The following is a 20,384-nucleotide window of genomic DNA, read 5'->3' as shown; positions in this document are numbered from 1 at the left end:
CACCGATTCTTGAGAATAACCACAGATTCTTGAGAATAACCACAGATTCTTGAGAATAACCACAGATTCTTAAGAATAACCACAGATGCCTATGAATGTCTCTGCAGACATTGAGAGCGCAGAAGCAGTAAGTTACAATTTCGCACGTAGACGATTCCTCCTTCGCCCTTGCGCCATCGTCAAGAAGTCAGGAGGGTGACTGCCACTGATGCCGTCACCATCATCACCGCGCGCAATGCAGGACTGTGATGGAGTGAGTTTGTTACTCCATCTGTCCGGATTTTGTTTTCAAAGCCCATTTTTTAGCGTATATTTGTGAAACGTTAACATTCAATTGAGTATGCATTTTGTGTATGTTTGAATATCAGTAAAAATGTTGATTTTAAGTTTGTAAACATTGCCATCGGGTTACGAGAGGCCCTTTCGCGACGCGCGTTTACGACGCTTCAAGGGCCACCTGGGATCAATTCACGACGCAGAATCTTCGTTCGCGGTGCGGCGTCTTCCACTCTCGCTGCGATTGTGCAGCGGAGCAGGGAGCGATGTGGTTCTTTTAAAAGGTCAACCCGCTAAAGCAGTTCCCTTCTACGTGACTTTACCGAAAGAACCAAGAAGATGAATCCCTGCAGTCACGATAGCTTTAAATCGAAATTAAAAAATACTTGCGTCAATTTACGTGAAAATGCCATGTACAGTACTGCACTGTACCCTTGGCTAATCAATTTGTAGCACTAGCGGATTATTCTATAACATTAAGAATGGTTAATACCTTGTTTTTAAATAAAAACAAATATTCCTCAATGCCATTAGTTTATGACGTCGAGTAGTGTAGACGTTACTAACTCAAACGTTCGGCTCCATCGGTTCCAATTGGAGCCCCAAATGTCTCCGCAGGGCCGACGGTTCTCGCTGCTCGGCACTTGGCAGAAGCCCTTCGCCTCTTCACTCGCAGGACAAACATCTCGCTGTTATTCGTGCTTTCGCAGCATCACCATATCTCCTTGTTTCTAGACCTCGGATTTTCTCGCGTGTGCTGTGTCGCCTTGTCGCCTTGTTGTTGTTGTTCGAGTGTTGAGTCTGGCTTGTCGCTGTGCTCTGTGTACACAGATTGGTAACGGATTGTTATCTTCAGAACCTTGTCGGCATCGTTGCTGTCATGCCCACCTCGCTTTGTCGCGGCTGCTGTAAATCTCAGCTTCCGCTGCGCCAGTTATTTTAAATCCATGGGTTTCGTTCCACACTTTGACCTTATTCCACGTTGACTATTGCCTCCTCGCCATTTTTCACAGTCTTTATCTTTTCAGCCCAGGCCACCTTTGCCAATTCCATCTGACCCATAAACCAACAATTTCGTTCCGGTGAAAACGGCAGCACAATAACCACGTTCCATTTTTCATGCTGTCCATGCAGGAAATCACATGAAGGATTATAGATAATTTGGATTGCATTTAAAGTGGCAAAATAAATTTTTAAAGTCTTACAATATATTAACAATTGCCCATGATTTGCGAAGCCTGCTCGCTGCGTAATTGTCCGAATGGCAACAATTTACAGGGCACTTTCACAATTTAAGTGTCTACCACCAGCACGCAAAAGTGGTTACGGTGAATAATATATATATTTTTTAAATATGCGACGGTACTTCTTGATACTTAGCAGTGGAGTATGTTCAGCAACTTAATATGAAAAAATTAACCCGTAAAAACAAAGTTTTTCACTATAAATCCTTTATATGCATGGCGGCTAGAGTCCTCTCGTCCCCTGGCTTGAGATGGCTGCCACCTATGGGTCAGATGATTGCCTGCCACCATTAAGCAATTGGTAATTAAATATAATTTATTTTTTCCTAAAAAGTGTAAAATTTTGGAAAAAAATTTTCACGAAAATAAATTGTCACGCACAACGAGTCTGTGTGCAAAATGTCAGCTCGATTGGATCACGGGAAGTGGGTTAAAAAACGACCGAAAGATTTGCACGGTCGTAAGCAAGCAAGCAAGCACGCAAGTAAGCAAGCACGCAAGTAAGCAAGCAAGCGAACTTAATATAAAGGATTTAAAAAGAGCAGCCAGTCGGTGTTAAAGATGGCATTCAGGCGCACGAAGAGATAACTGCCAATTGTAGTACTCTAAGGGTGCATACATGGACTGAGCCAGACGGGTTTGAATATGTTTGGCGTGTGGCTGCATGTGTTACTCTCCAGGTAGAGGCAGTCTTGTCATACACAATTCTGTGCTGATATGCATTTCGCACGGGCCACCTTCTGGATGAGCGTTTTACTCGAAAACAGAAGGTTGTAGGTTCAAATCCAAGTTGGTTCACCGCTCTTCATATATAGAGGACTGGTGATCTGGGAAGAGATGATTGATGCTGGCTCACCACGTGGCTGTCATTCCCGCTGGTGCTGTGGTTCCAACTCGGGCATCTGAGTCGTTTGAGAGCGAGCGGATACGTTACCATGCGTGTTACAAGTTTAAATTTGTATATGTGTACCAATTTGGAGGAAGTCACCAGTGGTTCTACTCTGGATAAAGTTTTCCCTGACATAGGAATGTGGAGTTTCTACCACTTGCTTAGGACCAATGATCGCTGCCCTATACTTGAGCAATGATGATGAGACTCCTGCACACGCACAGAGTAAGGCTTCCCTCGCAAACCGCTTGCCAAGTGAAGGCCACCATTAGCAGTGACTGTGGCATCATCAAGGACTGCAAATATGTTCAGCGAGCTTGAGCGCCACACATAAGAGACTGCGCTAAGGCATGTTTGTGTCATTTATATAATCCCGATTCTGAAATAGGGTTGCTACGTGTTCCAGTCTTTTCAGAATCATCCTCTTTTTAAGGTACGGTAGCTGGCCGCCTGCGCTGAGAAAATCCCACGACATTAAATTATCCGTTTTTATCAGTTGCATAATGATGCAGCACTAAGGACATTGCATTCACACACAATGTCTTCCCATGATATGTCTCAGATGTTTGTACCTCAAAGGTGGAAATTCTGATCTGGACACAATAATCAATTCTTAGATTGTCAGGATCGAACTGCGGCAGGTGGAAACCTTAGATGCATCACATGTATTCCAGAGGCAGTCTTGGATTCAAGGCCAGGACCCACGAGGTAAATGCTGAGTTGAAGCCCAAAATCCTGTAGAGTGAGGACGACAGCCAGAGTAAGGGCCAGTCAAGAACAGATTCTCTTGGCCTCAGTAAACAAAGATAGTGTTTGAGTGCAGAAACTGATAAACGCTCTTGAAACAAAATTTATACATTTCATTGAATAAACCCCCCCAAATTCTAAATATTCGAAAACAGTGAATTTTTGTTTAATTAGAAATTTGCACTCAGTCAACGTTTATAAAGGTTATTAAAGTTATAAAAATGTGATATTTCACGAGACCAGTTTAAACACCCAAGTCATCTAACTCCTCTGGATGGGGACACCTGAGGTCAAGGTCAAGGAGCTGAGAAAACGTTCTCAGGCCACCATCAAGGTACAACTCATCTGAAGGCCCCAAAACTGATCCCAGGCCTAATTGTCGCCTCCTCGTGTCGTCTGTTTCCATCTTGCAAGCCTGCTCCCCATCCCTCCTTGGCAAGCGAGCGCATGTGCCGTTACAATGGAGCAGCATGGGTTGTTTGTTTAAATAGGCCATTGTCACAGCCCAGTGAGGTAATGTAGCTAGCCTGTTGATGATATTTAATAAAGATGATGAACAATTGGTTTAAACTGCCATAAAATGTAGAAAGAACATTTGTATAGGCTGGAGGGGGGGCAAGAACAGGTCTCCGTTGATATTTACATCCGTTTAGAGCGTGCCTCCTCATGCAGCGAGACTTACACATCGACCATGGCATGCGCAACGCAGTACTGATATTTACATTTAACCAATGCCCCTTGATGGTGCAGACATGAGAAGCTGTTCAAAGATGCAGATGTAGATATTTTGAATGCAGCACTCACGGAGATGGTTTCCTTTCAGAAAGAGCTAGTATGATTTTCATCACTTGTCAAATAATTTAGCTGATTCCATACGTGACTGGCTTGAATTTTTAAACATTGCATCACCATTAAGGTGAACATAACGCACCAGTTTACTATGACAATCTCATCAGATTTTCAAAAGCAAAGTAAAGTTTAGCCTGGATAGATGGGCATAAGCAGTGTTACCGGCTGCTGGGCTACGTGGCGGGCAGATAAACGCAGTGTAGCAAATCCATTGCTTCCACATCTATGCTCCCTGTCTTCACAACCCGCACTGGTGAAGTATGGTCAAATAACCCCAACGACCTACGTGGCATAAGGAGGCCCTAATCCAGAAATGGATTGACTAAAACATTGTATATGTGTATGCTCTGTACACAACGGTACTCACAAATAAGTCAACACAGGCTGCGTTGATGCACTACGGTATAGCGACAGCACAATGGGATGAGCAATATCTGGGCCCATGGCATGTATTTTGAAGAGATCCACTCAGACTAGTCCACTCGTCATTTGTGCATGGATAATCTAACAGCTTTAATTAATATGTAATCCACAAGACTACGACTATGTACGCACATGGCTGGTTGGGACTTGATAACAACAAGGAAACCGTTTACGATTCAAGACATTCATTTTACAGAGTTTTGCATGCACTAAAATACTACAACCATTTTCAGCAAGATTCAGCAATTCTCAGAAGATATACCTTAAAGTTTCGCTGTACTTATGCTTTACAGAAGATATGCTTTACAGTTTTACGTTCAGAAAACTTATTTAGCGGAACGACAGAGCAAAAACTGTACCTTAATGATCAATGTTTCTTCGTGAGTTTTAATAAAAATTCATTAACTGAAATGAGCATTTAGAAAAAACTTCGATTATCCTATTTACATTTTAATGTTACAAGTTAATGTTTAATAAACATTTTTTTAAAAATAGCAGTTATATTCACGTTACATCCAAGGCGTAATGTTAGTGTGATGTTAAAACAATTATTTTAAAACTAGTATCGTCTGTAAGTCAGCTTTCTTTAAAAATACACATTTTTCTGCACACTTTAAAAGGGGAAAGTTCAGGCGGTGACTTTCTCATTCCTATCCACACAACATTTAATAATTATCGGAATGGAGTTGATGGGTGCAGAGGAGGGCAACAGTGTGTTATTCACTTTCCTGGTCTCCCGTCAACTAGTGGTCTTGTGCACCATTGAGTAACGACGACCCTTTACACACGGCGGTGCTGCCCTCTGCATGGGCAGAGCCCCTGTGGGTGTTGCACAGGTGTCTGGACTCCGCTGACGTGGTCAGATTCGGCTCAGAGACACCCAGCGTCAACTAACAAATGTGATGATCACTCACTGCCCACCTCGGGCGTCGCTTGCAGGGAAATGACACACAACAGCAGAGTCAAATGGTTTCTCGGAGTAAGCAGATTTACAATAATATTGTGATTTCTATCAGCTTTTGAATTCTGCAAAGTGCCCTGGTTCCACAGTAAATAGTAACAGTCATGAAATACGAAGCGCTGTGCTTTAGAGACCGGATGGCAGCTCGGCTGACGTGAAGAGCGTTGCTCCCCGTGTTGTGGCGCTACAGAAATTGTTGCCATTATTATTTCACCAGACGAATGATTGCAAAATAAGGCGGACTGAGGGCAGAGCATAACGGCGTTACTCTTCGTACCTTTCCAAGCGTCGTCAATATAAGCCTGCAATATTGTGAATGTTTAAAAGCGTTTGTAGATGCACAGTGCTGCGAAGTGGCCTGGCAATTTCCATCTCTTCACAAGTGGACAATGAATGTTGTCCGCAGCCTTCAAATGCACAACCCTCAGTCCTTATTTTACGAGCGATTACACAGGGAAAGGGGAACACACAACACCCATCGCAACAAATGCACACGGCAACTGGTAATCACGTCACTTAGCGTTGACTTCGAACAATTGATCTGTTCTCCGTGAGTGCTGTTGGACAATCAGCAAGAGCAGGAGGTGCAACGTGCATTCACGTGGCCATTTAGAGACATAATGAGCCGTGCCGCTTCCACAAGACTCACACATCATTCTGTGTGCGCGCACGACGCTTGAGTCACGGCACTGTGGCGACCATGGCACCACCGAGTGACTTGCTGTGGTGAAGCAAGGCTCACAGTGCTCGCGAGGGGGGCATGAGGGTTGTCGCATTAGTTTCTACAGTAACATAATATATTACAGTTCACCATAACATTATCACAATACTAGTCTCCGTTAACGTTACTTTTGGCTTTCACATTTTACAATTCTTGCATTTGTGTTCTGATGTACGGCACCACACGTACGAATTAAGTTCGCTCAAAAAGTTACTCAAACAAATAAAGAAACTAATAAAATAGTGTAATAATAACCAATAAAGATACGTGTATCTTTATTTGTTATTGTATTTGTTTGACTTCTAATTCACTATTTAATCTTTTGCCACAAGCTTCAACTACACAAGATGTTTGTTGGTCTTCCCCCTGGGCCTAATGCAGTGCAACGTAACGACTGCGCGTGCTGTGTGTGTGTATGTATGTGTGTGTATGTATGTGTGTGCGTGCTGTGTGTGTGTGTGTGCGTGCTGTGTGTGTGTGTTTGTATGTGTGTGTATGTGTGTGTGTGTATGTGTGTTTGTATGTGTGTGTGTGCGTGCTGTGTGTGTGCGTGCTGTGTATGTGTGTGTGTGTGCGTGCTGTGTGTGTGTGTGTGCGTGCTGTGTGTGTGTGTGTGCGTGCTGTGTGTGTGTGTTTGTATGTGTGTGTATGTGTGTTTGTATGTGTGTGTGTGCGTGCTGTGTGTGTGCGTGCTGTGTGTGTGTATGTATGTGTGTGTGTATGTGTGTGTGTATGTGTGTGTGCGTGCTGTGTGTGTGTGTGCGCGTTGCTGTGTGTATGTGTGTGTGTATATGTGGGGAGCGGTAGTGTAGCGGTTAGCGCGCTGCACTATGAACCCAGCGACACGGGTTCGATTCCCGCTCACGGCCAACACCAGTGACGATTATCTGAACCGGTCCCGGGCCTCCCCTAGGTCGACTCAGCCTCAAATGAGTACCTGGTGCGGTGTGTAAACATTGCCACTAGGGAGACAAAGGCGGTCGGGCGTGGTGCTGGCCACCCACCCCCTCGTGTACCGTTTTGGCCTTCATAGGTGTTCGATCGATATTTTTTTAAAGACCATTTCTCTGAACAATTATACGTACGGAAGCTACGCTATGAAAATAAACATTGTACCGATTCAAAAACTTAATATCACATGCGGCTGAGCAGCCTTAATTTAATTCAGAAGGGTGAGCACTTTGCTGGAAACTCGTCCGTAGTTTTTCGTCTCCACTTCCAAAGTCCTGCACGTCCTGGCATCGACTCGCCCGCACTCAGCCAGTTGCTGGCTCAACTCCCACAGCTGCTCGGCGATTTCTGTGAGAAATTACCTCAACAAACCTTAATCCCTCTGTGCAATCACAGATTACACCAGTTCACTATATGGTCTACAGTGAGACAATTTAAATCAGACAACTGAAACTGCTGATGGTGACTACTGGCTCGAACCTCGCTTTGCCTCCACGCCATCTTTGTGCCTAAAAATGTACGACTGCTGCTGCAGCTGCTGTGGCTACGAAGGCACCGAGTTCCGGTCCATGGTCAGAGAGTCAGTCCCGAGCCACGGTGGATATTACACGTTCAATTTATGACTGTGAACAGTTTATCCACAGTCCAAGCACCCGTGTCTCCTACGAGACTGTTGCTATTTAATTGACCCCATGGGGACGCTAGGTTGGGTCAGCCGTAGCCAGGATTTGAATGTTGAATCTTGCCGCTGTGAGCGGAGCGCGCTGCCACGACAGCATCGCTCCGGCGGACTGGGTCGCCTGGGGGAGCGGAGGCGCGCACGGGGACCCGGGCAACGCGGCATCGGGACCTACACCGAGTGGAAAACAAAAAAACGTCGAAAGCCATTAAGTTTGACATAAAGGATGTCTCCACGTTTTGCTAATGCAAAGTAACCAACCATTGGACACGCTGATGCCACGCATGATGAGCCGTGGCAATTGGCACTTGGGCACGGGCAACCGGGAGGAGCAGGATGAGAGTGGTGTGAAACGCAGCTCGGGCTCCGACAGCCTGCGGGGCCGAGGGGAGGGAGTGCGGCGCGACCCTGGAAGCCGCCGCACGGTGCACGGGGTGGGCGGGGAAAGGTTCAGGCCGCGGGACGCGCACTGGGGCAGGCGCCAGGGGCCCTGGGGCCGCTCACGGCAGGAGTTGTCGAGGTTGCGGTGCAGCAATCGAGCGCGCAGGTGGTGGAACTGTTGAATCGGGGTGCGTGGGTCGGAGCGGCCCGGGCAGCGGCCTGTCAAGAGGGGGGGGGGGGGTAGGGGATGGCCCTGGGACAGAAAACTTAATCCTTACACCAGGACGCGTGTCAACCGCGCCACGCTACTGACTCAAGAGGCGCTCGGGGAAGGAAATGCAGAGGCAGCGTCCGGCAGATCCCCAGAAGGGTTGTGAAGGCAAACGGCGACGCCCAGGAGAAGCCCGCGGGAGGTCGGTGGTGTCCAGGGGAGCCGCCGATGTGGTCACTCCTCGGGGAGGGGGTCAGGGACGGTGGCTCAGGGCAGGCAGGACACGGCGTGCGGCGAGCTGGCAGCCTGCGCCTGCGAGGGCGGCAGGCTTGCGAGCGGGGGGGTCGGGGTGTCTCCGCCACGCAGCGAGTCGTCGCGATCTTCGCGGAACGTGGCTGTGCTCATCACCGACTCGTCCACGTTGAAGTCTGGCGCCGGTGGGCGGGCGTGCGGCACGAGCCCCCGGCAGCCTCCCGGGGGCAGCCCCCCCGCGAACCACAGGTAGATCCAGGGGTTGGTGCAGCTGTTGAGGTTTCCCAGCAGCATGATGATGACGAACGTGGGGCCTGGCCACGAGACGAACACAGAGAGAGCAGCAGGGCGGACGAGGCGTTTCCGTCTTCGATTTGCACCGAAACCGTGTTGAGACTCATTCAGCCACCACTGCCACCCGCGTGCATGACCGCGGTATTAAACGTAATTAAATAATACGGGTAATCATTGTCAGGGTCGAAAGATTCCCCCCTCCCCCACCATGACAAGAAGGTTTTTTTTTACTCAGCAATTGAGTGTAATATAAATAGATGGGTAGACATTTAATCCATAAAACTACGGGCTCCTTTCTGGATTCACGTTCCATGCACAACTTGGAATGCGTTGCATACGAATGCGCTTTCAGGCTACCCTGGTAAGTGGATCTTGATGAGCTCATAATTTTTTATGTCGAAAAGCGAAGAATGTGTTTTTAGTGCATGAAACCACGGCACCGCATGTGGCTAGATGGATGTTTCTAAAGGGAGAAAGGGAAGGCAAAAATGCCACCTTAAGCAATGCAAATGGGAGGCCTCTACTATTAGGAATCAAGGCAGTGATGTATAGATGGTGATTCTGCTGGAACGGCACCAGAGTGAGCTGATGAATAGAGCAATAAGCCACGTGTCATGGGCCATTCACGTGAGACTCTCTGTGCATCCGTGATTATCCCCAGTGCACGCCTGCAGCCGGGCGATGGGGCAGCTTGGGACTGAACCATGCTGGCACGAAACCCGCGGTGGTGGTGGTGGCGAAGCCTCTGCCTGATGTTAGGCCCTGCCCTGCCTGAAAAAGTATATACAATAATAATTACTAATGTAGGGCCCTGTATCAATCCACTGCTGGATGAAGGTCTCCCTATGACGTGTCAGTCACGAGGTTTATTTTGATCATACTTCACCACGCTGGTCGGTGAGGGTTGGTTAAGCCGGGGTGGTGGTTGCAGAACTGGTTCAGATATCGCTCACCACTGACGGTAGCTGTGGCCGTGGATTGAACTCGGGTCACCGGTGGGCTAAAGTAGTGAACTATTTTTCCTTTGTCAACGTGACACACTTTTTACTGATTGGCCGTGTCGGGTGGTGGAGGGTTGCGACACATTTATAAATAACGCGATCTAACCCAAAAACCTTTATTATGAGTATCTGCCACACAATCATTTAGCTTAGCCCAGCGTGGGAGCCAAACAGAATTCCGGGTGCCAACCCCAGAAATGACAATCACTGGGAAGCCAGCGGCGGGGGGACACGGAGATCTGGGAGCTGGTGCTGCGAGGAGTTTGAGACTTTCCCTTGCCAAGCGTGCCGGCTACCGACCATGCGAACTGGGGCTAACGTGATCACTACAGCGCCGTACCAATGCGACAACAGCAGGCGGTTGTGCAGCATCTACTTGGGTTCATCCTCAATCATGTGATGTGAAAGTTTCGAGTCGAACTCTATTTTAGTTACCTGCCTCCCACTAAGCTGCTGCGAGTCATACATGTTTGTGCAATTACATCAACTGTAATTGCCATGCAATAATGTCAGCCTTTAAGTGAAAGTAAACTGAGCACAGATGAAAATCACGAGCAATCATTGACTGCACGAGGGAAAGAGCCAGGCTGCCCACGCGTGTAATTGCAAGTTATTGGCCCTCGCTGTTTGAAAGGTTTTAATCGAGCACACACCAGCGATGCTTTCACGCTCCTGCGAACAGGTGTCTGTCTCAAATCACCGTGCAGCCTCGCAATCGCCTCTTGACACATTCACGCCGCCCGTTTCTGAACCAGTGAAGACATTTAATAGGAATTGAAAGATTAATGAACTGTCGGCCTAAAAATGTTTTATAAACACAGAATTCCAAAAGCACTTATATCTGCCAGGATGTGCGCTCAGTAGCTGAGTACAATTATGTCAACCTTTGCATAAGAGACGCGTACACTCTCATGCAGTGCACCAGCAGGGTTGTAAAAACACAGGCTCTACCAGCGACACCATCAACACCACACACGGCAGAGCAGTGGCAAGATGTTATCTCATTTTCCTGGTACGTGGATTCGATTCTGAACCCCGACGATGCCTGTTGTATACAGTATTTGGAGTCTGTTCTCTGCCTCCCAGTGGTCGCATTGATTTTTCTCCGGATCCTCCAGTTTCCCCGCCACATTAAGAATCAACATGCGCTTAGATTATTAGGCTGCTGCTATACGTTCACACATGCGATATAAGCCACTTCGGGATTAGTTTTATAATCCGTGGAAAAATGTCGCACCGACGCGGTGTCCCGCGGTGTCCCACTGGGTACGGGAGGATGATATGCAGTGAAAGCACGACGCTTGACAAGTTCGATACATTAATCTGCGATAAATTAGCGAGTTTTTCGAAGGCAAAAATGGTGCAAATCTGCAGTAAGAGTTTATACTAATGGATGTTTTGCTTTTTTTTACTTGATATTCAAGTCTATTTTTTTTCCTTGGTCAGGTGCACGCAAAACCGTTGTGAGATTTCAGAAAAATCTGAAACCGCGTGAGAATTGTTTCTGACCGACTCGGACGTGGCGTCCGCTGTCTCACCTTCCTTGGGAGCCTTGCTGTCCCAGGCCGACCAGAGCTGCACGGTGAACCACGGCGCCCAGCACGCCACGTACACCAGCACGATCACCAGCGTCATACGCACCGTGTTGATCATGGCCCTGGGGGCGTGGCACACAGGGAGGAACACGATCCCAACAACAACAACCACCACGAGGTTCATCCCTCCTTTTCCCGTTGCGTACGTACGTGTGTAGGTAGACAAAGTAATTTAAATTATCATAGCTTTTTTTAAATATGTAAACACATTTAATCGTACACAAGTCTAAGCCTGAATCGGTGATCATTAAAATCACTAATATTGGGGAGACCCCTGGTGGATTAAATTGCCATTAGCAATAATGCGACTAATGAAAACGTGGTATTAAATAACACCCTTTAATCTGATTTAACTCGACTGAGCTTTGTAAAAAAAAAATGTTAACTTGGCAGGGAGCCTTTGGGGTTGCTTGCGGAATACTGATTGCGCTGGGAGCGGCAGATGTGACTGCGTCGAGTGCCGTGCGTGACAATAGCGCTTCGTGTCACCCACTCGACGGCCACAAAGCCCACTCGATGTGTTTTGCTCGAGCGGCCGAGTGCGTCCTGCGCGGCTTGTTCGCCGCTCTGGCTGCCCGCTGCGTTTCACATCCAGCGTCCAGCTACACCGCCCAGCAGCGCACAGATCATTGACTGCCAGTGGGCATGGGATTTTTATGGATTTTGATTTCATCACTCGCACATGACAATTGTTGTTTCTGATTTTTACTGCTCTTAAATTTAAGGGGTTCTCCTACAATCTGCAGTTATGTTCAATCGACATTTGGTCACCGGGTTGATGACGGCATGGGTCGTGATCTTCACTTAAAAGAGTGGGCCACGTGAAGGCTGCCATCCTCCACTCCAAGAAGAATGGACCCGACGTAGCCGCACTCGACCTGTCAATGTCCAACTAACTCGACCTGTGAATGTCCAACTAACTCGACCTGTCAATGTCCAACTAACTCAACCTGTGAATGTCCAACTAAACGCTGCGATGCAGTGCATCACCGGAACCCTCAAGGCGAACCCAAATCCCTGGCTCCCCGCGCTGTTTCTCATCGCGCTCCCCACATCCCTCCGGGAAGTCCAGTGAGTCGTGGACAACGCGTGCGTCTCCCCGTCCACCAGAAGGAGGCTCTCAGTAGCGGTCGTGGCCCTCGTGCTCAACCGTCAACAATGTGACTACGGCAACAATCGCAGGCGGTGAAATGCGCGGTCGCCAAAATGCATATCGAACGCGCGTTCCAGAAAAGGCGGTTGTCCGCCGGAGTTTACAAAAAACTTCGAGGCTGGGTTTACTTCAGCCTCCTCCAGGCCATGGGGAGCTCCCGTGGTGTTGGTTGAGACAGGCGATGGCAGCACGCTTTGCCGTGTTGTTGATTACCGTGGGCTCAACAAAGTCACTCATCATGGGGCCTCCTTTGCCAGTACCAAAATATGAGAATAGGTTTTCCCCTTTTTTCTGGAAACAAAACAGGTGTTAAGATGTTAAAACACCAAACTGAAACCTTTTACAAGGAATCATGTCTGCATTAACCACAATACTTGTGGTCAGAATGCAAACAAAACACGTACTCTGATAATATATGCATTATCTTTTAAACTGATTGGTCCACACCAGAGACAGCTTTCTTTTGAACCTAGTCTCAAAACGGTGTTAGACCAGAGGAAGCAAAAGGCGTACAGCACAAAGACAACGCACTATCAGAGTAATGGTTAATGCAGACATGATTCCTTGTAAAAAAATCAGTTTGGTGTTTTAACATCTTAACACCTGTTTTGTTGCCAGAACAAAGGGGAAACCCTATTCTAAAAGTCACTCTCGCCAACGCATTATCCATTGCCTCGCAATCGGCAAACCAGTTGATGCGCTGTCAGTTTATTTTCTGTACGTTCGAGTTAAGTGCTTTAGATGTGAGAACTTAAACACAACACTGCTTGTCATCCCGGCTGGGTTATTTGAATTGATGTTTTTCCAACATTTGAGCAATTGACGGAACCGGTGTTGTTGATCGGTGTGCGTTGGGGAATCGTGCCGTGTATCCGCAGTGGCTGGACGATATTGTATTCGGTAGCATATTGGAACAGCAGTTTTTCTCCACTTTAGGAGGCTAACTTGAAGCTCAAACCAGAGAAGCGTGGTACTGGGTGCACGTTGACAGTGAAACAGGCGTTGCTACAGACGCAGATAACATGCGGTGTGTTAAGGAACGGCGAGCTCGCAGGCACGAGTGCAACTGAAGTATGACAATCCTTAAGCTTGGCTTACTGTTATCCCCGCGTTCGCTACCATTGCCCAAACCATTGCGTGCCCCGACGGCCAAACAAAGCGTCGATGCATTGGGATCAGAGAAGTGAGAGGCATTCCAAACGTGTTGTCGACGAATCTGTTGAGATAAAAATGATAATAAATCACCGGCTGTTTAAAGTGCGTGCGATACCTGGAGATCCCCGTGACGCTGCTGGCGCGCGACGGCATGAGCTGCCCCCCGGCGCGGCGCTCGTCCCCGCCGGCCGCCTCCTCCTCGCCAGGGCCCTGGTGCGTCTTCACGTAGAGGTTGAGGCGGATGATGCGGCAGATCTGAGCCTGGCACACGACCACTGCGAGCGTGGGCAGCACGAACACGGCCAGCGTGACCCACGTGACGTACGCCTTGGCGCCCCAGTGCGCCGCGAACGTCGCCGTGCAATCGAAGATGCCCTTCTCGTACTCGCTCAGCGAGAAGATGAAGATCTGCGGCGTGCTGAGGGCCAGCGAGGTGGCCCACGCGGCGCACACGAGGCCGTTCCAGCGCGAGCGCTTCTTCTTGAAGGTGACCATCGGGTAGCAGACCGCCTGGAAGCGGTCCACGGTCATCGCCACGATCATGTACGCGGACGCAAACATCCCGACCACCTGCAGGTACTTCACCACCTTACACACGCCGTTGGATGCCTGGCAAGAGGGAAAGGGGGGAGGAGGCGTGAGTTGTCGTTGAGGGCCATCGTGGATTTGCGGGGGGCGGTAGTGTGCGCTGCGAATCCAGTGACCTGAGTTCGATTCCTGCTCAAGGTCGACACCAGTGACGATTTATTAAATGAACCGGTTATGGGCCTTCACTAGGTCAACTCGGCCTCAAACCTGGTGCAGTGTGCAAACATCGCCACTAGGGAGACAAAGGCAGCCACACCACACATCTTGTACCGAGCCAGCCTTCGAATCTGCTTGCTTACAGTATTTTCCACTGCACAACTGATCTGCCCTGGATCTTGTACCGAGCCAGCCCTGCGTGACTCGGGAGGAGCCAGGTTGTTTTCCCACTGTAGAAGCTGTGCCGTGCCGTTGACGTCACACTTGTAGATGACACGGTGATTGTGTCCTCGCAACCACAATCTGGTTGCGGCTCGGCACGGCAAAGAGTGAATGGAAAACCACCCGTACCGTGATGAAGCTGCACCGGCTCGGCTCTGATGCACCAGCGGGAAAGGGCTGCGTGCACGTCGTCCCCACTGGCGCCACGTACCTGGAAGGCGTCGGTGACATCCCACGCGAGCTGCGGCAGCACCTGGAAGAAGGCGACCACGAGGTCGGCGACGCTGAGGTGCACGAGGAAGGCGTGCATGCGCGACGCGTGCTTGCGCCTCCTCCACAGCGACACGAGCAGCGTGGCGTTGCCGCTCGTCGCCAGCACGAAGATGAGGCCGAGCACGGTGACCTCGGCTCGAGCCAGCGCCTCGTCTCGCTCGGGGCGACTCGCCAGCGGCGCTGCAGTGCCGTTGGGAGTAGCGGAGGACCAGGCGCCGCTCGCCAGCGCGCTGGCGCTCTCGTCCGAGGAGTTCCCAACGAATGAATCGTCACTCATCGTTGCCGTGACGCTCTCCCCACCGGCCCCCTTGCGTGGCGTGACTCGGGATGTTTGGCTCTACTCTGCCACGTCTTTTATTGAAAACGCAGCGACTGCACTGGGATCCGACTGGGTTACAAGAGACTTGATTGATTAACGTAACAGACGGCAATTGTGCGAAAATGTACTTTTAGGAACTTCAAGTTTTAAAAGTGATGTGTTATCAATTGTATTATGTAGGCATTATGATTCGTACGACAGGCTATCTTTAAGTACCCCCACGACTGCTCACGAGGTTGAATCTGATGTGTAGCCAGAGCAGCCTGAGGGAAGACACAGTACCTATCATTTCGTTAGCAGTTTAAAATGGCAAGCAAGCACGCATACAATATGTAGTTTCCCAGCGTTATTCCGATTGTGTTTTGAGATGAGACGGAGAATCCGTTTGTAACTCTCGCTGACGCTTTGTCACCCCGGCCTGCAGACGGTGACGTCACCAAACTGATGATATTCTCCAGCGGAACACCTTCTGTCCACACACTCGTGGAGGCACTTTCTCTCAATCCCTGTTTACAAGAGGATCATCCATTGCATGGCAGTCAACCCGATGTATTAAATTCTTCAGAGCTGGTATGTAGCCGAATTAAGTGACAAACGAAATTGGATGTAGCACTGCCCGGGCTGAGACCACCAATTTACTACGCTTGAGAACTCGGTTCAACCTCAGGTGGCATCTTCATCCTGGAGATGATCCCACAATCTCAGCGGTGCAGGATCAGCATCTTTGACATCGGAACCTCTCGGCCACCTCAACGTGGTTTAAAGAAATATATAATTCTTGTTAAAAGTTTATATTTATCGGTATAAAGTAGGTGCTACTTCTGTCACCAAAATTCTTAAACAGATTCATCACATTAAATTAGGTTGTATCTTTTTACATTAAGGGAACATTTTTTCTAAATATTTGCATCAATGTGTCTTCGTCGGTCAGATTGATTTGATGTCATGGTATCCCCACATATGCGAGGTCGTGACTCCGTTTAACTCTCTTTTGCTGACCTCGTTTGTCGAAGCAACTTTGACACTCCGATTGCCACGTGTTCGAAGAATGGCCGGGATAGATACAGCCCTTTGTCAATCCACTGGTGGATACCTCAATCAATCCAAGATGTATAATGCACCACATTCAGCAAAAGGCTGAGATGGGACTGAGAAAATAAACTAAATTAATCAGAAGAGAAAATATGTGTTAAGAAGGTCTAAACGAGAATCATGCTGGTGCTGAACTCACGACGCGCTAACAGTCAGCCGCGCACACTCTCCACTCGACTACAGAGAAGCGACAAGCCACGCGGGTTCCACGTGCGAGGCTGCGCTCCCATTGCCACGGAGACTCGGGGAATGACGTGACCAGCTTCGGGTGTGACCCCGGGTCCCCCTGAGCTTCATGGCAACACGTGAACAACCCCCTTGAAACGCTCTCCTCACGCTCAGTCGGAGAGACCTCTGGTGTGGGCAGGGGACAGACGAGTCCCTCGTCACCACGAGCCCATCACTACGCCGAGTCCCGAGTATCACAGTTTTAAGGTATCACTCTTGTGATTTGCTGGTATATGGGGCGCCAGTCTGTACGTTTAAAATTAATCATTTTGATGCTTAAAACAAAGATTTATGAAGGCAATGAGTGTTCAACGACATGTTCAATGTCCACTCAGGAGGCCAGGTGAGCAAGGCACGGACACTCCGTAATGACCCCCACAGGGTGCGGTATGAGCACCGGCCCTGTGTGCGTTAGCAGCGGGCCTCCACATCCAGTCACGCCGATGGTCTCTGGTGTTGGTGGCGCAGGCAGCGACACCCAAAAACACGGAGGACATCATCGCCGCTGATTTCTAAAAGGCTTTAGATGTTTTCCATCACTGGTGCCTCAACTTTCCACGCACCAGCAAAACAACCATTACACATCAACTGACCAAACCATCCATTGCAAGACACTCCAGATATTAATGTTAACAACGTAAATTAATGTTTCACTGCGGCAATCACAGGCAGCAATCGAGGCAGGTTGACGGCAGTGACCGGTGGCCCTTACCTGCTCGAGGGCACAGAGGGCCCACGGCAGCACGTGCGGCTCGCGCGCTGAAGCAGGAATGTATCTTCCACGAGCGCTTCAAACTCTGTCCGCGTGTCGCCTCTTGGCATTGCGCAGAAGACGGTCGTTTGAGAGAAGCCACTGCATGGGGGGCTGCTGCCGTCCCTGCTGCTGCTGCTGTTGACAACAGCGGTGGTGGAGGTGCTAGTGGTGGAAATGTGAAGACCTACGTCCCGTCTCTAATTGTGCCTCCGTGTCCTGCGAGCGCGCGCTTTTATCCGTGGTGAAGTGGGTGGAGGGGTGAGGCAGGAGCGAACCGGGATGCAGAGGACGAGAGGGGTGGGTGAGGAGGGATAGGAGGAGCGCCTTTCTTGTTCCTTTCACGGGGAGAATTGCGCTTCGTAGAGAGAGGCGAGCTCGGTGCACGGTCAATCTAAATTGAGGATACCCTTTACAAAATTTGCTTGTACTGAACCAACGCTTCTGATATAACCTCCCAGAACGGCTGTGTAAAATAAAAATACTTAGAAATGTTTATGTGAGAGACATACTGTATTTATATTGTCTGCGAATCTCTTTTGTTATTTATAGTTTCCACAACAATGCTAAATATTATCTTGAGATGTTAGGTTGATGATGGGGGTGAGCCTGCTGTCATGGTAGATGGCACACAATTCTTATTTGCGTCATTGCGGAAAATCACAAAACAAAGACGCAGACAATGCACCTCCTTCACGTACCCGTCTCCCACACGCAAACATTTCAGTTATTCTGCTACACGTCTCATTCGTCTCACGACCAGGTTGAAATGAGACCTGGTTGAACCGCTCAAATTTGGTAGCTTTTGCGTGACCATATCAGACATTAATATTCAATCAGGGAACCCTTGTAATCCACAGTAAATGGGGAAATTGATATTTAAGTGAAGTGTACGCATATACACAGTGTGATTATCGGGGCCACTTGCTGCTGTTGTCGAGCACTTGCCCCACAATCGGAGAGATTGCCCTGTGGTGGCGAGATGTTATCTCCCTCGCCGGGCATGCAGGAGGTTGTGGACTCGATCCTGGACCCTGACGTTGCCTGTTGTATATTGCGAGTTTCCATGCCTCTCTTCCCATAGTAGTCGTGTGGATTTTTCTGCGGGTCCTCCGGTTTTGCCCTCCACATTTAGAAACACGCATTTAGATTACAGTCATACCTCGGTATATGACCGCTTTGGAATACGTCGAATTTGGTATACGTCGTGTTTTGACGAGAAAAATGTCTTGGGATACGACGTCTTGCTTGGGATACGACGCGCTTGCTAGAACTTGTATGGGTCGGGATGAGTCACCGCGTACAATACCCGCGTATACCCCGTTCACAACTGAAACAAAGCGCCGCTCCTCAGTCTGCCTGTAGATCTCGTTCAGTGCACAACCCTTGCTAGAACTCGTAGGCTATCAACTCCTCTCAGAAAGGTAAAGTGACGTTAAATTTTATTTCAATTTAATTATGCATTTATTTTAATTTATGTATGCATTTTAGTAATAAGTAGTGTCTAAATTATTTTATACAACCCCATTAATGTATAATATGCCAAAAAATATAATTTCTTATACTCTGGAACGGATTATTTCCTTTCCCTTTATTTCTTATGGGAAAAAATCGTTTGGTTTACGTCATTTTCAGTCGAAGTCCTACCTTCTGGAACAAATTAACGACGTATACCGAGATACCACTGTATATGTATGTCTGTGACGTTACATTCCCACATATGACGAGCTGTCAAGTGTGGCCAAGTGACCTCTAAAAAATAGCTCGTCGCCTTTACCTGACAGAGAACAAAAATGTATCTCGAATTTGTATTCCAGTCGGGGATTAACTCCATCAACCCTTCAGGGTTGATAAAATGAGTACCACTTTGTGAAAAGTCAATGTTGATTTTCCTGCGGGATAGTTGCTGCCAAATGAATGTGGACTTTGCATGAATGTATCCACTTATACGAGTGTATACACAAGTGTAGTGACTGACTCAGAGACACGAAGAGTAGGAGGCACTCTATTCATTAACAGCCTTCACGGTCCACACAGAGTAACGACAGCCCCCAGTCAGGACAGCTGGCAGACGGCCTGGCCAGACGAAGGCGGCGGCGAAGACTCCAGCAACACGACGAGGGGATCCCACTGCAGGCGACAGCCCCAAGCCTTGGCTCGGGGTGCTCTTTTATCCTCCCAGCGTGGCCTCGCCACGCCTCCCTTCTAGAACTTACCAGCGGGTTCCCGGGCTGCCCTCACGTGCCCCCTCTGTAACCTCTCCCCTGCATCCATCTCTCTGGTTTATCACGTGACCTGCTGTCAGGGCTGCTGCAGCTGCAGATCCCCTTCTCTGCCATCAACCAGCGCTATGCTACGGAGTGACCAATTCTGTCACTACGCATATATGCAGCTCCTCGTACACCTGTGTGATCTCACAGGAGCTGGGACAGAGCACAGCGCTGCGCGTGTCAGTGTGATGGAAGGATGCACGTATGAACAGGAGTCGACAGTTTATTTTCTTTGTCACCTAATGCCACTATGTGAATAAGCCGTGCGTGCACCGTCCATGTGAAGCGATATTGCATTGTTATTGCATTTGTTTAGCATGAGAGCTATCCTAACCGATCACTTGAATAATGCATTACGGTTCCGATTATTAATTTGATTCGTCTGTTAATCACAGACAGGGGATTTACTTCAATATTTGCTCAATGATCTCACAGGAGGCTCCAAAGCAGTGGGGTGCCGGCGTAAGCCCCCCCCCCAAATGGCCCCTTTTGGTCGACCCCAGTTCACTCTCCTTCGCACCGAGGTGGTGCCCCCCCCCCCACACCGCCTCGACTGGGATGGTGCCCCCCCCCAACACACCGCCTCGACTGGGATGGTGCCCCCCACTCACCGCCTCTAACGCGGTGGTGCCCCCCACACACCGCCTCTACCGAGGTGGTGCCCCCCACTCACCGCCTCTACCGAGGTGGTGCCCCCCCACAC

General features: G+C 48.9%; 1 protein-coding gene across 1 annotated transcript; it reads right to left on the bottom strand.

Moving 5' to 3' along the window:
- Positions 1-4,503: 4,503 nt before the first annotated feature.
- LOC144730005 (vasopressin V2 receptor-like) lies at positions 4,504-20,149 on the bottom strand. Its single transcript, XM_078610446.1, has 4 exons — positions 14,960-20,149; positions 13,898-14,391; positions 11,418-11,536; positions 4,504-8,898 (listed from the first exon to the last, which is right to left on the bottom strand). The coding sequence occupies exons 1-4, from the start codon at positions 15,296-15,298 to the stop codon at positions 8,600-8,602; spliced, it is 1,251 nt and encodes a 416-aa protein (XP_078466572.1). The 5' UTR covers positions 15,299-20,149; the 3' UTR covers positions 4,504-8,599.
- Between the last annotated feature and the right edge of the window lie 235 nt (positions 20,150-20,384).

The sequence above is a fragment of the Lampetra planeri genome, chromosome 34 (assembly GCF_965212315.1).
Source record: "Lampetra planeri chromosome 34, kcLamPlan1.2.h2, whole genome shotgun sequence".
NCBI classification, from domain to species: domain Eukaryota; kingdom Metazoa; phylum Chordata; class Hyperoartia; order Petromyzontiformes; family Petromyzontidae; genus Lampetra; species Lampetra planeri.
This window is presented reverse-complemented; position numbering and strand designations above follow the sequence as displayed.

What these genes read in the sequence shown, in the direction of transcription:
- LOC144730005 (XM_078610446.1), bottom strand. Translation starts at nt 15,298, where the DNA reads ATGAGTGACGATTCATTCGTTGGGAACTCCTCGGACGAGAGCGCCAGC. An exon ending in ATGTCACCGACGCCTTCCAG is followed by an intron (nt 14,392 to 14,959) that starts GTACGTGGCGCC and finishes CCCTCTTGCCAG; the next exon opens with GCATCCAACGGCGTGTGTAA. An exon ending in CAGCAAGGCTCCCAAGGAAG is followed by an intron (nt 8,899 to 11,417) that starts GTGAGACAGCGG and finishes TCTCGTGGCCAG; the next exon opens with GCCCCACGTTCGTCATCATC.